Source organism: Urtica dioica, chromosome 1 (assembly GCF_054948205.1).
Source record: "Urtica dioica subsp. dioica isolate 48M chromosome 1, U.dioica_male_clone48M_v1_H2, whole genome shotgun sequence".
NCBI lineage: Eukaryota > Viridiplantae > Streptophyta > Magnoliopsida > Rosales > Urticaceae > Urtica > Urtica dioica.
The window spans coordinates 5,426,754-5,439,491 of NC_142756.1; the positions used below are offsets into that span (position 1 = coordinate 5,426,754).

General features: G+C 38.0%; 1 protein-coding gene across 1 annotated transcript; it reads right to left on the reverse strand.

Annotated features, from left to right (window-relative positions):
* Window positions 1-231: 231 nt before the first annotated feature.
* Window positions 232-9,821, reverse strand: LOC149406704 (phospholipase A1-IIdelta-like). The gene is made up of 4 exons (XM_089617454.1): window positions 9,402-9,821; window positions 8,124-8,849; window positions 3,148-3,253; window positions 232-302 (listed from the first exon to the last, which is right to left on the reverse strand). Exons 1-4 carry the CDS (start codon window positions 9,819-9,821, stop codon window positions 232-234), a joined length of 1,323 nt encoding a protein of 440 aa, XP_089473580.1.
* Between the last annotated feature and the right edge of the window lie 2,917 nt (window positions 9,822-12,738).

The following is a 12,738-nucleotide window of genomic DNA, read 5'->3' on the forward strand; positions in this document are numbered from 1 at the left end:
CGTCTTCGTCTTCTTCTTCTTCTTCTTCTTCTTCTTCTTCTTCTTCTTCTTCTTCGGTTGCGAAGAGACTTCGCCTGCGAGACATAAATTCATTAAATTCAATATTAAGAAATTCAAATAACCCTCGGAAGTTCAACTCATACCTTATGCTTCGGCGAGTCGAACGTCTCTATTGCCTTCAACCAGACTTCCTGGTTATAGCCTTCGGGAGTTTCGTTTCTAGCGAGATCCTTACTCCCGCAAAACGTCTTGAAGAAGAGCTGCGACAATCTTGAATTCTGGCCATGGCGCATCCTCTTCGCATCGCGAATGATAGCCATATCAATCTCGTTGCGAATAGGATCTGCTGACACAAGCTCGCAAGTGTCAGGATGAGCGTACACGAAGCGGTACTCGTTATGAATCGAGCTCATAAGAGCCGCCACACTCTGAGCAATCACGTGATTCCAGTCAGGGAGGTCGACGGGAATAGTACTCTTGATCAGGTTTCCTATGCGATTTTGGAACGTTACGATCAATGAGTTTTGCTCCCTAACTTCTTGGTAGAACGCCTGCTGTGTCTGATCGACGGGAATAGTACTCTTGATCAGGTTTCGCTCTAGGAGTCCCAACACCAGCTCTCGCGGAAACGAGGCCATTCGTTGGTCCCCGCTTCTTCCTCGGCATCTGCGTGGGATCACGATCTCATCCTGATGGGTCCTGAACTGAAGAAGTCGAAATCCTGCAAAATGAATTGTAATCAGTATTTATTATTTAATTAATATTCGACCGTGGTTATTACATGATGTTAGTCATTCATCGTCGTCACTCGATGTAATGTTAGTATCAACATCAACATCGTCTCCCTAAAAAACGGCGTGTCTCATCTTCTTCATCCATTTCTTCATCAGGTATCAGAAGCGTTAGCATCAGGTACTCATTTTTCATGCACAACCAAGGCGGCAAGTTGTACGTAGTTAGTACCACGGGCCAGATACTGTACGCTAGACTCAATTCCCCAAACGGGTTGTGTTAGGAATATTGCCCACTAGAAGATGATGATTACTAAATAAGATAAGAAGTTACTTTATTAACATCATATGATTAGTGGGTTGAGGTCTGATAACATTCAGAATCAATAACAACTATCATCCATAGTCTCCGTATCAAACTGAATCGCATGCTGGGCATCCGAGATCGGACGGTGAACTAAAACTTGGTCGATGACTGATATGTGTCTGTAAAGCCTTATCTAAAGTTATATATGTGGAACACAAATGAAGGTTGATGACTTAGTGGGAGCATTATGCACTTGTGGTAAGTATACGACCCGAACAGACCTTGCCTGTAGATGTGTCGTTGAAGGACCGTTACGACACACTAGCAAGGGTCACAAATGATGATCACAATGATGCTTGATCTTAATCCTGAAGTGACCATGGACTTCTAAGTCGTGTTATCGGGCTCTTTGATTCATCACGTTAAAGGCAAATGAAGGTTGAATAAATAGATGTTTTGGGAACTCGGGACATGATTGTAGAAGAAAGTGGTTTACAGATACGGAATCCAGTCTTCCTGAAAGAAGGTTAATGTTCTCTCACCTAAGGGTTGATTCCAGAACCGATTGATTGTGCACACTTCCGAAGTTGGCTTACGTTCGGTTGAATCTTTCGCTGGGGAAGCAACGATGCTTAGGGCTTATATGTAACGAGAAAGGTATAACGGAACAAATTGACCTATCTCGATACGGGCAGAACCTGGAGGGTCATGATCACGTACTGACTAAATCAGTGGACACTCATTACGATGAGTAAATATAATTCTAGTATTAAAAGAGAGTTCAGTCTTAGCTTACACGGTGGAGTATTGACTAAGATTAGACGAATCGATCGAAAAATAGAAAGAACTTTTTTCGTCTTTTTGATCGGATTTCTTAAGCTTCTACTGCTAGGTTCATCGTCCCCAATTAGGCTTCGATGAAGGCAGACAAGAACGTTAATATAATAGTATGTATTATTATTATAATCTCACTTGCTGTAATAGTGATTGACAGTATTAAATTCCAAAAAAGGTATTTTGGGAATTAAATAAATATTTATAGTAAAGCTGTTTATTTATTGCTAGCTCAAGTAAATAAACTTATTATTTATTGTTGGACAAGTAAATAAGTGTTTAATGAGCTTAAATCTATTGGGCCTTGAAAAAGCAAAAAAAAAAAAAAAATCGCCTGCCCCATACGATGTTGGACGTTTTTTTGCAGTGGTGTGGTAACCAGTATTTTTTCTGTTTTTCTGTTCCTAAAATATAGGAGAATAAATAGGAAATATATTTTTCTACATACTCTCATAATATTTAGGCTAAATATTAGGAGGATATTTAGGAGAATATCTAGGAGAAAATAATATCCTAGATTTTCTCAACATAAAATATTTTATACTGTTGTATAAAATAAAATCTTAGATATTGATCTGATGGATGCGAGGAAAAATAGGATTCACTTGTTGAGATCCAATGACTTAGATTTAATCTACTAGTGTGAACGCAATAAAATGAAATAATATCTTTTAGAATATTCCTGAATATTCTATAAAAATACTTTTTAAACTGCTATAAATAGAGGACTAATGTGAAACAAAATTGAACCTAGCCATACAACTAAAAACGCCCACACACTCTCATTTGTGGCCGTGTTCTTGCTTATCTTCCTCCCCTCGGAATTGCTTCAATTCCATTCTTAGAAATAAGAGAGAAAGATCGGAAACACCCCGTTTCCAGATCTAGTGAGATATAACGAAGCCCACTCTTTTGTCTTATCTTCCTCGGAGAATACGTTTCGAAAGACTTTTGTCTTACGTAATTATTCTTTTCCGCATTTTAATTGGTTATTTAAGGTGTATTAATCACCAACAGGTGGTATCAGAGCTAGATGATTACTTAATTAATCGATTCGTTCTAGTTTTTAATTTTAATATGGTTTTTATGAATTTATATTATGATATGTTATTCATTCAATTCAGTATGATATGATATGTGAATTGTGATTCGTGGTTGATCGTAGATTTTTTATTCTCGCTTTTTCTAGAATTGTTGTTAAACTCGAAATTCAAAGGGTATAGGATTTTTGTTATTTTATTTAAAATACTTTCTCTAATCCGATCGTCGTGAAATTCGGAGGGCTGACTATCCACTGCCAGATGAGATGACGTTCCGAAGCACAGCCCCATCGGAGTTCCAGAGATCCACCTTTGACGAAGAAGACGAATTTTGTGACATCCTTGTAACAAAATTCCGCCTACCCCTTAGATAGGAGTCTCGGATTATTTTCCGCCTTGGCTCTTGATCCGAGCTAATTTGTTGAGCCCTAACTTGGCAAGTGGGCTCAAGGATTCGACCAGGTCAAAGCCCGTTAGTCCGGTTGGGCACAAAAGGCTCAAACCGATTTCTATAAAAAAAATAATAATTTTTTGATGTTTTATTTAAATTAATTATATGGGATGGGCCCTAATAAATTTTATTTAAAACATGAAAAATAAATGACCAATGACATTGATCTGTTTTTTCAAAGGCCAATTGTATTGGGCCTTAATCATTAAATTATTTTTTGACAACTATGGAAAAATAAATAATCTTTGACATTGATTTATTTTTCACTTGAGACATAGAATGTGCTCAACAAGAATCCATAAACTAATGTGATTGAGTTCATCAAGTTAGATTTATAAGAATCAATTAGGATACGATCAATCCGAATCAATACCATATATGCTTTGTCATGCTTGTTTAATTAATTGCTTTGCCATGTATTATATATCTTGAAAAGTTGTTTTGTGGGTTATCATGGGCTTTCATTTCTTATATGTAACTTATCTAATATGATTAGGATAGTTTTTAATCAATGAGTTGAACGGATCGGAGAAGCTTTGTCACCAAGCCGATAAGATGCTAAGCTTGTGGTTTAATAAAAGACTATGTTTTCCTTCCTCGCTGGAAGCTTTTTCTGTGAAGGAATGCTATTAGGATAATCAAGACTAGATGTCACGATACTCCTAATCACTAAGCTATATCGAAACTTAATTGTTTTTAAGGGTAGCTTAGAAACACTCGAGTTTTTAATATGATTAGATAATTCGAGTGCATCACCTAGATTAAAGTTAATGTTAGGAGATAAAATAATAATAATACTGAAAGTATATTAAGTCGTAGACCTCCAACATTGCCACAACACCATGAGGATTAAATATCCATGCTTGATCGACGGTCTTTTAGACATGGTGATCTGAGCACTAAGGACATGCTTTTCTGATTCCAATAACAAGGTTGTGTCTCTAGCGATAGGTGGGGGAGTTGAGTTCGGCGTGTGTAGGGTAAGTCAATGCATTCGGGTGATACTCTTTCTGCTGAAATGTTGGGTTGACTCATGCGTGAATCCAACCGGTGGTTGCTCATGTGGTCAAAGATTCCTAATTAATTGGTAGTTAGTGAACATAGTTATGATATATCATGAACCACGATTGTTCATTAATCTGAGATGATTCTCGATTTTCACTAGGTGCAATGCGTTACGCCACCATAGTGGGACGGACTGTGGCTATTGGTGGATTACCGTGGAATATAAAAACTGGGTTCTTTTCTTTAGTATTTTATCCCGTGCTTGGTTGCATTATATTTTTATTTTCCTAAATCTTATTGATAGCTTGTTTCTTTTCTTATTGCTAATATATATGTGTTTTTATATTTTAGTAATCATGTCGAACCCTATTATGGCCCTGTTGTCGAAAGACGTCTTGACTGGTGAGAACTTCCCGATATGGAAGTCTAACCTGAATATTGTGCTGGTGAGTGAAAGCATTCGATTTATCCTCACTGAAGAGAGACCTCTTTTTTCGACATCAAATTCATCCCGCTCGCAGAATGATGATTTTGACAGGTGGATTGTGGCTAACAACAAAGCCATAGCCTACATGCTCGCGAGCATATCAGATGCGTTGCGAATAAAGTTGGAAGGTAATGAGACTGCTGTGGAGATCCTTGACTCGTTGCAGGAAATGTTTGGGATGCAGAGCGAGCAAGCCCCTATTGAACTCACCCGTAAGTGCACTACCACTAGGATGATTGCGGGAATTCCTGTGGGGGATCATGTCATGAAAATGACTAATTACTTCACAGAAGCTGAGCTCCATGGGGCTTTGATGGATGATGTCACTCAGGTGGAAATTATCTAATTACTTCACAGAAGCTGAGCTCCATGGGGCTTTGATGGATGATGTCACTCAGGTGGAAATTATCCTGAATTCCCTGAGTAAACAATATATATATATCTCCAAAGGCATGGTAAAGAATGACTTATCATGTTTAGGCGAAGCAAATATTTACTTTTGGGGAATCGATGAGTGGCGAGTCAGTCATCATAGGAGGAGTGAGGAGAAGCGGTGCAAAGGTCAAAGGGATCTTCGGATCCGCAGCAATGCCAATACTGTAGAACCCGACCACCATTTGGAGTGTCCATCGTTCCACCGCTATACACACTCTCGAACTTTCTCATTGTTTCTCCTAAACACACACACACAGAGTTTTGCTTCAGTCCCAAGGAATCAAGCACAAAAAACAAACTTGCCAATTGATAAAGGGAAACTCAGAGTAGTCATATCAGTCTCGTTCTAGCTCAGCTGAGCGAGAATATTCTGAAAGGTTGCAACTTTGAATTGCCACGAATATTACTGTAAAAATGCCAGCATTGAAGGCATACATATCATACCAGTATTGTCAGCAAAGTGAATATCTTTGAGACTAAGCTGTGAATCAACCACAGACACAGAGCGGAATAAAGCGAAAACCTAACGTGCGTTTGTTACAAACATGATTTGGGGGTAAAATAGAAGTGGACGAGTTGTACCCCCGAAATGAGCAGTGTGGAAGCGACAAGCGCGAGGGTGATTTTGAGAAGAGTCGAACTGGGTTTTGCAGGTCTTACACGTTCTCAGCACCTTCGTGTTTGGGTCGCTGCTTGGGTCCACCGCAGAGCAACGGAGGCGAAGAATGGAGTTGGATTTCGGTCTTGGGTTTCCATGGAGTCGGAGAGAAATTAGAGACCGAGGAAGTGATTGGGGAAGAATTAGATGGTGAAGAGACATCTTCGCATACTTTCACGACTGATCTTCGTCGAGAGAAAACAGAGGAATCGAGAGAAAGAGAAGATTTGGGGATTTTCTGAACAATACTTCTCATTGATTGAAAAATGAAAATACAAAAAATGATATATACTGCAATAAACAGTGTCGTTCAGATAACAAACTAAAAAAAGAAAAGAACTGTCGTTTTACAGTACCAAACGACAGTGAACTAAGGCTAATAACAACAGAAAAGGGCTAAACAATAACCGAACCGATCCGGCACCGAAATTCGGTGCCACGTCATCAAACCGAAAATTCGGTTCGGTTAACCGAAACCGAATTTAAGAAACGGTTCGGTTATCGGTTTTGAATATCTAAAAATTCGGTTATCGATTATTTAACCGATTTTTTTTATCCAGTTTTGAAACCGGATAACCAGTTCTAAAACCGGATAACCGATTTTAACCGGTTAACCGATTTGAACCGGATAACCGATTTGGATAATTGTAAGATCTTTAAATTTGGTCATCCAATTTTGAAATCAGTTAACCGATTTTTTCGGTTAACCGGTTTCAGAAATGGTTAACCAGTTTTAAAACGGTTATAAAATCAGTTATCGGTTTTACAAAACTGGTTAACCGAATTTTCGGTTAACCGATTTTCGGTTTTGGACCAATTCGGTTCGGTCATCGGTCCAAAATTTTCAAAACCGAAAATTCGGTTTCGGTTTTCAAATTGGTCCAAAACCGAACCGAACGAACCGATTTCACCCCTAGCAATAATGTTAACATACATGTCATTTTATTTATTTTCTAGTTTGTTTGCAATTAAAATTGATATATTTAATGTTTTTAAGTGTGATTATCCTCTATCACATATTAAAATTAATTATCATATAAATTAGAATAAACTAAATTGATTTCATATGCAATTTTGTGATAAATATTAATACAATTATATATAAAATATATAAATATAATAAGTATTCCGGTTGATTTGTAATTAGATAAATTAATTTATATTATTAAAATCTCACTTCAAAATAAAGTGAAAATAGTGAAACTTCATATTTGGAGTTTCACTATTCATTATTAACACCATAATAGAGTGAGTAATGGAGTTGGATTTGAGTGAATCCAACTCCATTTTGTCACATATCACTCCACTATGTAGTGAGGGAGATGCTCTTATCTCAACACCATAATAACCAGCGTTTAATATATTAATTCATCAGTAGTTTTTTTAAATTAATCGCTATCTAAAATCAGGAAAATCTAAAATCTAAAATTGTTTTTTTTAAGCAACGATTAGTTTATTTGATGCAAAACCATAACAAAAAATGAATTTGCAATTCTTACTTGTTTTTCATTCAATTACGTATGATACAAATTTGCAGCATGGACTTCCAACGAGAAACCGAAAATCCAAAAACTTGCGAAAGTCACGACATTGACAAGCCCACTCATGGATATTCATTCCCAAAAAATTTACGCTCTAAATGTCTATCTTAGGCATGCGGGGGTGTTAGGATATCCCACATTGACTGAAGATATATCTTTTGTACTCCTTATAATAAAGATCATGTGTTATTCTCTTATTGCCAATTAGTTTTAATATGAAACTCATGATACTTAAGTGAGTGCTTTGCTTCAAGATATATAGCTAGGGGCGATCATTGTCACAGGTAAACCCATGCTATCTTTAGAACATAATTCAGAATAATTTTAAAAGCATTTTTATTCAAATTTGAAACAAAGATCATAAGGAGTGACTGGAGTAGTAGTAGTACTCTTATCAATTAACCCCTCAAGAACATCCACACACTTAACAGACACGAACATACACACACTTAACAGACTATAAATAAGGGGTGAACAGAGTAGTAATACCCTTATCAATCAACCCCTCATGAACATAACCATAACACATTCAAAACAACGACTAGCCTCACTTATTCCATAGTCTTATCAAATTGCAAGGCAAGGTAGTGGAGGTGGATAGCTTTTGAAGTAGCTATTAAGGAAGTCTCCACACTTGAGCGACGGTGTCGAAAACCAGCCCTTTTTTGTTCTTGTCATTCCACCAATTTGCGGGAGCTCTGTCGTATGCATCCGAGCTCTTGTTGATCAAAACCGGGGACCGAGGCACAGCGAAGTTGTAGGACTTGTCATTGAAATTGTACGCGGCGACGAGGTGCAAGAGAATCTCCAAGTTGTGCGAGTAGAGAGGAAAATACTTCTTGATGTACGGCGACTTTTGAATGTTGAGGCTCACCGCGAATTTGTGCACCATGACGTAGCCTTTAACTTGCAGAGCCTGAGGCACGAGGTCTTTGTCTTCGTAGATGTGCAGCGTTCCGAGGTTCTTGACCTCGTCCACTTGCTTCTTGAAGGCTGCGTTGCCAGAGGCCGGAGCGCTGAAGGCAACGCAGCCGACGTGGACCCTATCTCCCCAGATTTTGTTGACAGCGAGATCGTAGGCAGAAATCGTCGCGAGGGCCCCGCCGAGGCTGTGGCCGGTGACGTACACGATGGGCCGGTCCAGGTTGGTGTGATGGTTGACGATGTTGGTGACGCTGTCGTGGATCTGTTGCCTCAGGCTTCCGTGGTACACGGTGACAGAGGTGTAGAGGGAGAGCCACCCGTTGTGCACCGCGGCGCTGTCGGAGAAGAACGAGTCTGGGACAACGCCGCGGGTCCTAGCCTGCACGAGCAGCTCTTTCGCTGGGGACATGGATGTTTCTAGGTTGCTCAACCACTCCTGAGAGAGCAGGGACGAAGTCAAGAATCATTGAAGGTCTAATTTATAAATTTTTAGTGTAAGAAAATGTATAAATTTATCCATGTCCCCAGTTCTTTCGCTGGGGATATGGATACTTTTAGGTTGGTCGTCCGCTCCTGAGAGCAGAGACGAAGCCATAAATTTAGATGCAAAAAGAAGTTCAGGCAAGGCTAATTTATAAATTTTTAGTGTAAAAAAATATAAAATTTATCCATGTCCCTAGTTCTTTCGTTGGGGACATAAATATTTTTAAGTTGGTCGCCCACTCGTGAGAGCAAGGATGAAGTCATAAATTTAGATGTAAAAAGAAGTTCAGGCAAGGTTAATTTATAAATTTTTTGTGTAAAAAATGTAAAAATTTATCCATGTCCCAAGTTCTTTCGCCGAGGACATGGATACTTTTAGGTTGGTCGCCCATTCCTGAGAGCAATGATGAAGTTTAAAAATTTAGATTAAAAGGGCTAGTATGTATATATATATATATATATAATAAAGGTTCAGGGAAGGCTAATAAAGGAGCTTCGTCCTTACTTGAGAGGTCTGCGTCCCGCGCAGGACAACATAGATCTCCAGTTCCTTCTTTGCTCGGAGCTCGGACTCGGTGGGATAGGCCACGAAGCCGACCCAGTCGGATAGGCCGGTCGTGTGGGTAACGGGGTTCAAGCCCCGTGCTTGGCGCTTCAGGTAGTTGTCCAGCAGGGCGATCACGCCGGTGTTGGCGTAGAGAAAGGAGTGAATCCGATATTTGGAGCCATCAACGAGCCGCACTTTTGAGAACAGTTCGTCCTTGGTGAAGAGGCTTTGCCCGACGGTCGGGGAACCGTTGGTGCCGTCAAAGGCGTCGTACGTCGCTTGGGCAAAGTTTCCGCACCTCAGAATAAACTTCTTGTTCTCCTCGTCTGACCCTTCTCCCGCCTTAGCCAACATAAAGTTCACTGCAGAAGCAGCCATTTTTTTTTTATTATTATTATTATCTCTCACACTCTGACTATGCAAACAAATTAACTCGATGTTTTGCTCTCTACATGCAGTGATGCCCACCGTCCCTATTTATAGACAGTAATGCAGGGTGTAGATCCAAGAATAACAAACTGTTTTCATGATTAATATCAACAATTTCAAATACCTAACGAATAAAAGAGAAAACACGATTTGCATGCAATTTCTTGATGGTACTATCTCAAGTCTTATCTACTTTTCTTTTTTGCTAAATAAAAAAAACGAATAAAAGAGAAAACACGATTTGCATGCAATTTCTTGAATGGTACTATCTCAAGTCTTATATACTTTTCTTTTTTGCTAAATAAAAAAAACGTTTTTTTTTTCTTCCTTCAAATAAAACCACGTGTCGTCAACTTTTGTGCTACTTTGTGTTTAGCAATTTGTATATGGATAATCACGAAGTTGAGTGTAGATAATTTTATTGTATTATTATATTTCTCAATTATTGGACCGGATTTTTAAACAGAAATCGCTAATAGAAAGGAATAATATTAAAACTCCTGACCACTCAAAAAATTTTGGTCAAAATCTATTAATTATATTTTTTTTAAATAATGATTACTCATATTGTAGGATTACGTTTTTAACCTTTTTTCGCTCTATTTTCTCATTTTAATTACCTATCATTTAAAAATAAAACAAACGACTCGGAATATTTTTTTAGCTAAATTTCACATTTTAAATTATTTTTTCCTAATTTTAAATCATAAAATAAAATCATCAAAACTATCAAATTTGTCAACAAATATATCAATAAATCTTGAAAGAAAACTCTCAAATTCTTTAAAGATTTATTGACTTACCTAATTTTTTTTCTTTACTATGTCATATTCATAATTTTGGAATAAAAGTAAAATAATAAATTTTGGTTTAAAAGTTTCTAAATGGTCATAGATTTAGAATTATCACTAATACAAATCCAAATGTAAGTGTATCAACTAAATATATATGATCATTTATTCTCTGGATTTACATCTATTTACCAAGTATTCAAACGGAAATTTATCCATTTACATTGAATTACTAATTTAACCTCAAGTGCTATTATTTAATTTGCTTGCACCATGTCCACTCTAACTTTTTCTCCAATCCGAACTCACTCATGTGTTGGCCGGTCCTTTCCTACTCTTTAGGCCCGGTGAGTCTTATATGGATTAGTATAAATAGCTTTCAGTAGCCTTTTTTCGTAATTTTTTCTATATTAGTCGCTAAATTTTTTAATTTTCATAAAGAACCGTTTTAATTTCTGTAGTGTCTATTTTGCCCTTAGTAATTGTTGACCAGATTTCAATAATTGTTAACCAAATTTCAATAGCTATTACCAGATTTCAATAATTGGTAACCAGATATCAATATACCAATATTTTGAACCAGATTTCAATAACTATTAATCAGATTTCAATAACTATTAACGAGCTTTCAAAAACTAATAACCATATTTTAATAGCCGTTGACCATATTTCAATATTTGTTGACCAAATTTCAATGACTGTTGACCAAATTTGGAGTGCAAGGATATTTTTTCCTGGAGAAAAGGGAAATGGTTACTGTCAAAATGTTTTGAAAACATGAGTGAGATATGAAAAGTGACGCACGTTTGAGGCTAGTTATGTAATTTGTTGTAATGGCCACAAAAGACTTATTTTCAATAAATGAAACTGTTGTGGAGGAAAACAGAAAAGACAATAAATAGAGGGACTTAAATGAGCAAATAAGGGGGGGGGGACTTAGAAGCAAATTTTGAGAACTTTCTTCTATGGGCATTAAGAGCCACGAATTTGTCTTTTTCCGCTCATTTTTCACTAGCAACAGAAGCAAAATAAAGAGAAAAGAAAAGCAAGAAAAAAAATCAGCCAAGAGAAAGGCAGAGAGAGAGAGAGAGACGAAGTTTTGTGAGATAAACTCACCGAAAAGCAAGTTCCTCATCCGATTTTTGGTTTTCAAGGTGAGATTTCTCTTATTCCTTTTTTCTTTCTTCGAAATTCCAAGGAAGAGAAACCCAGGGATTCTAAAAAATGAGGATTTTCCTAAACTGGGGTGTTTCTGATTTTGGTGTTCAACGCAACTTGTCGGGCGAGGAGTAATCTCGTGAAGACGAAGGCGCAAGAGTTAACTCTTTGTTTTCTCGTCAGCATCCCAACTGAGGTTGGCCTCTTCCTCTTGATCACGACGGGATTTTTGGAACTCCGACGCATAGTGACCGTACACATCGCAATTAAAGCACTTGATCTTACTGTTATCGCGACCTTGGCCATGGCTATCAATGCCATTTTCGTCACTCATTTTCATCTGTGACACCCACTCCGAGTTTGTGAGAAGCAAATTTCATTCTTCCTTCTCGTTGTAGCCACGGAGTCTCTCTTCGTGGCCATTGAGAAGACATATCATCTCTTTCATGGTCATCGTCTTAAAATTGCCAAATTGCTCGATCGACGTTACAATCTGCAAAAATCTTGGCAGGATGACCCAGACAAGTTTCTTGACGATGTATAAGTCTTCTACTTTGTCGTCCAATGCTCGGATACCGTTGACAATCACTGTTTATCATGCAAAGCAGTTCTAATTCACTTTTCAAAGTTTGCACATTCGCCTCCTTGATGCGCTCCGCGCCCTTGTGCATCGTCTTGAGCATCTCTCATGCTTTCTTAGCTGAGTTCTTCTCCGGCAACATTAGGAGCAAATCTTTTCAGGACTTCTTGATAGATGGCGGCAAAATCCAACCTATCTGTGTGATCGTCAACGTCGATGTGCTCAATAATAGCTCACACACATTGAGCCTGCAAGTTGACTGCATCTTGATTGTCCATGCGACTTAGTTGCTCCGTGTGAGCAAACAGGTATTGAAGCGACATGACGCAGTCTCTTC

Bases quoted from the DNA above. Each gene is read 5' to 3' on its own strand.
- LOC149406704 (XM_089617454.1), bottom strand. From the start codon at position 9,821: ATGGCTGCTTCTGCAGTGAACTTTATGTTGGCTAAGGCGGGAGAAGGG. The intron at 3,254-8,123 runs GTGTGGAGACTT...TTTTGTTACAAG, and splicing joins TTTTCGACACCGTCGCTCAA to GATGTCACAAAATTCGTCTT. The intron at 303-3,147 runs ATTTCACGACGA...ATCATTCGCGAT, and splicing joins GTGGATAGTCAGCCCTCCGA to GCGAAGAGGATGCGCCATGG.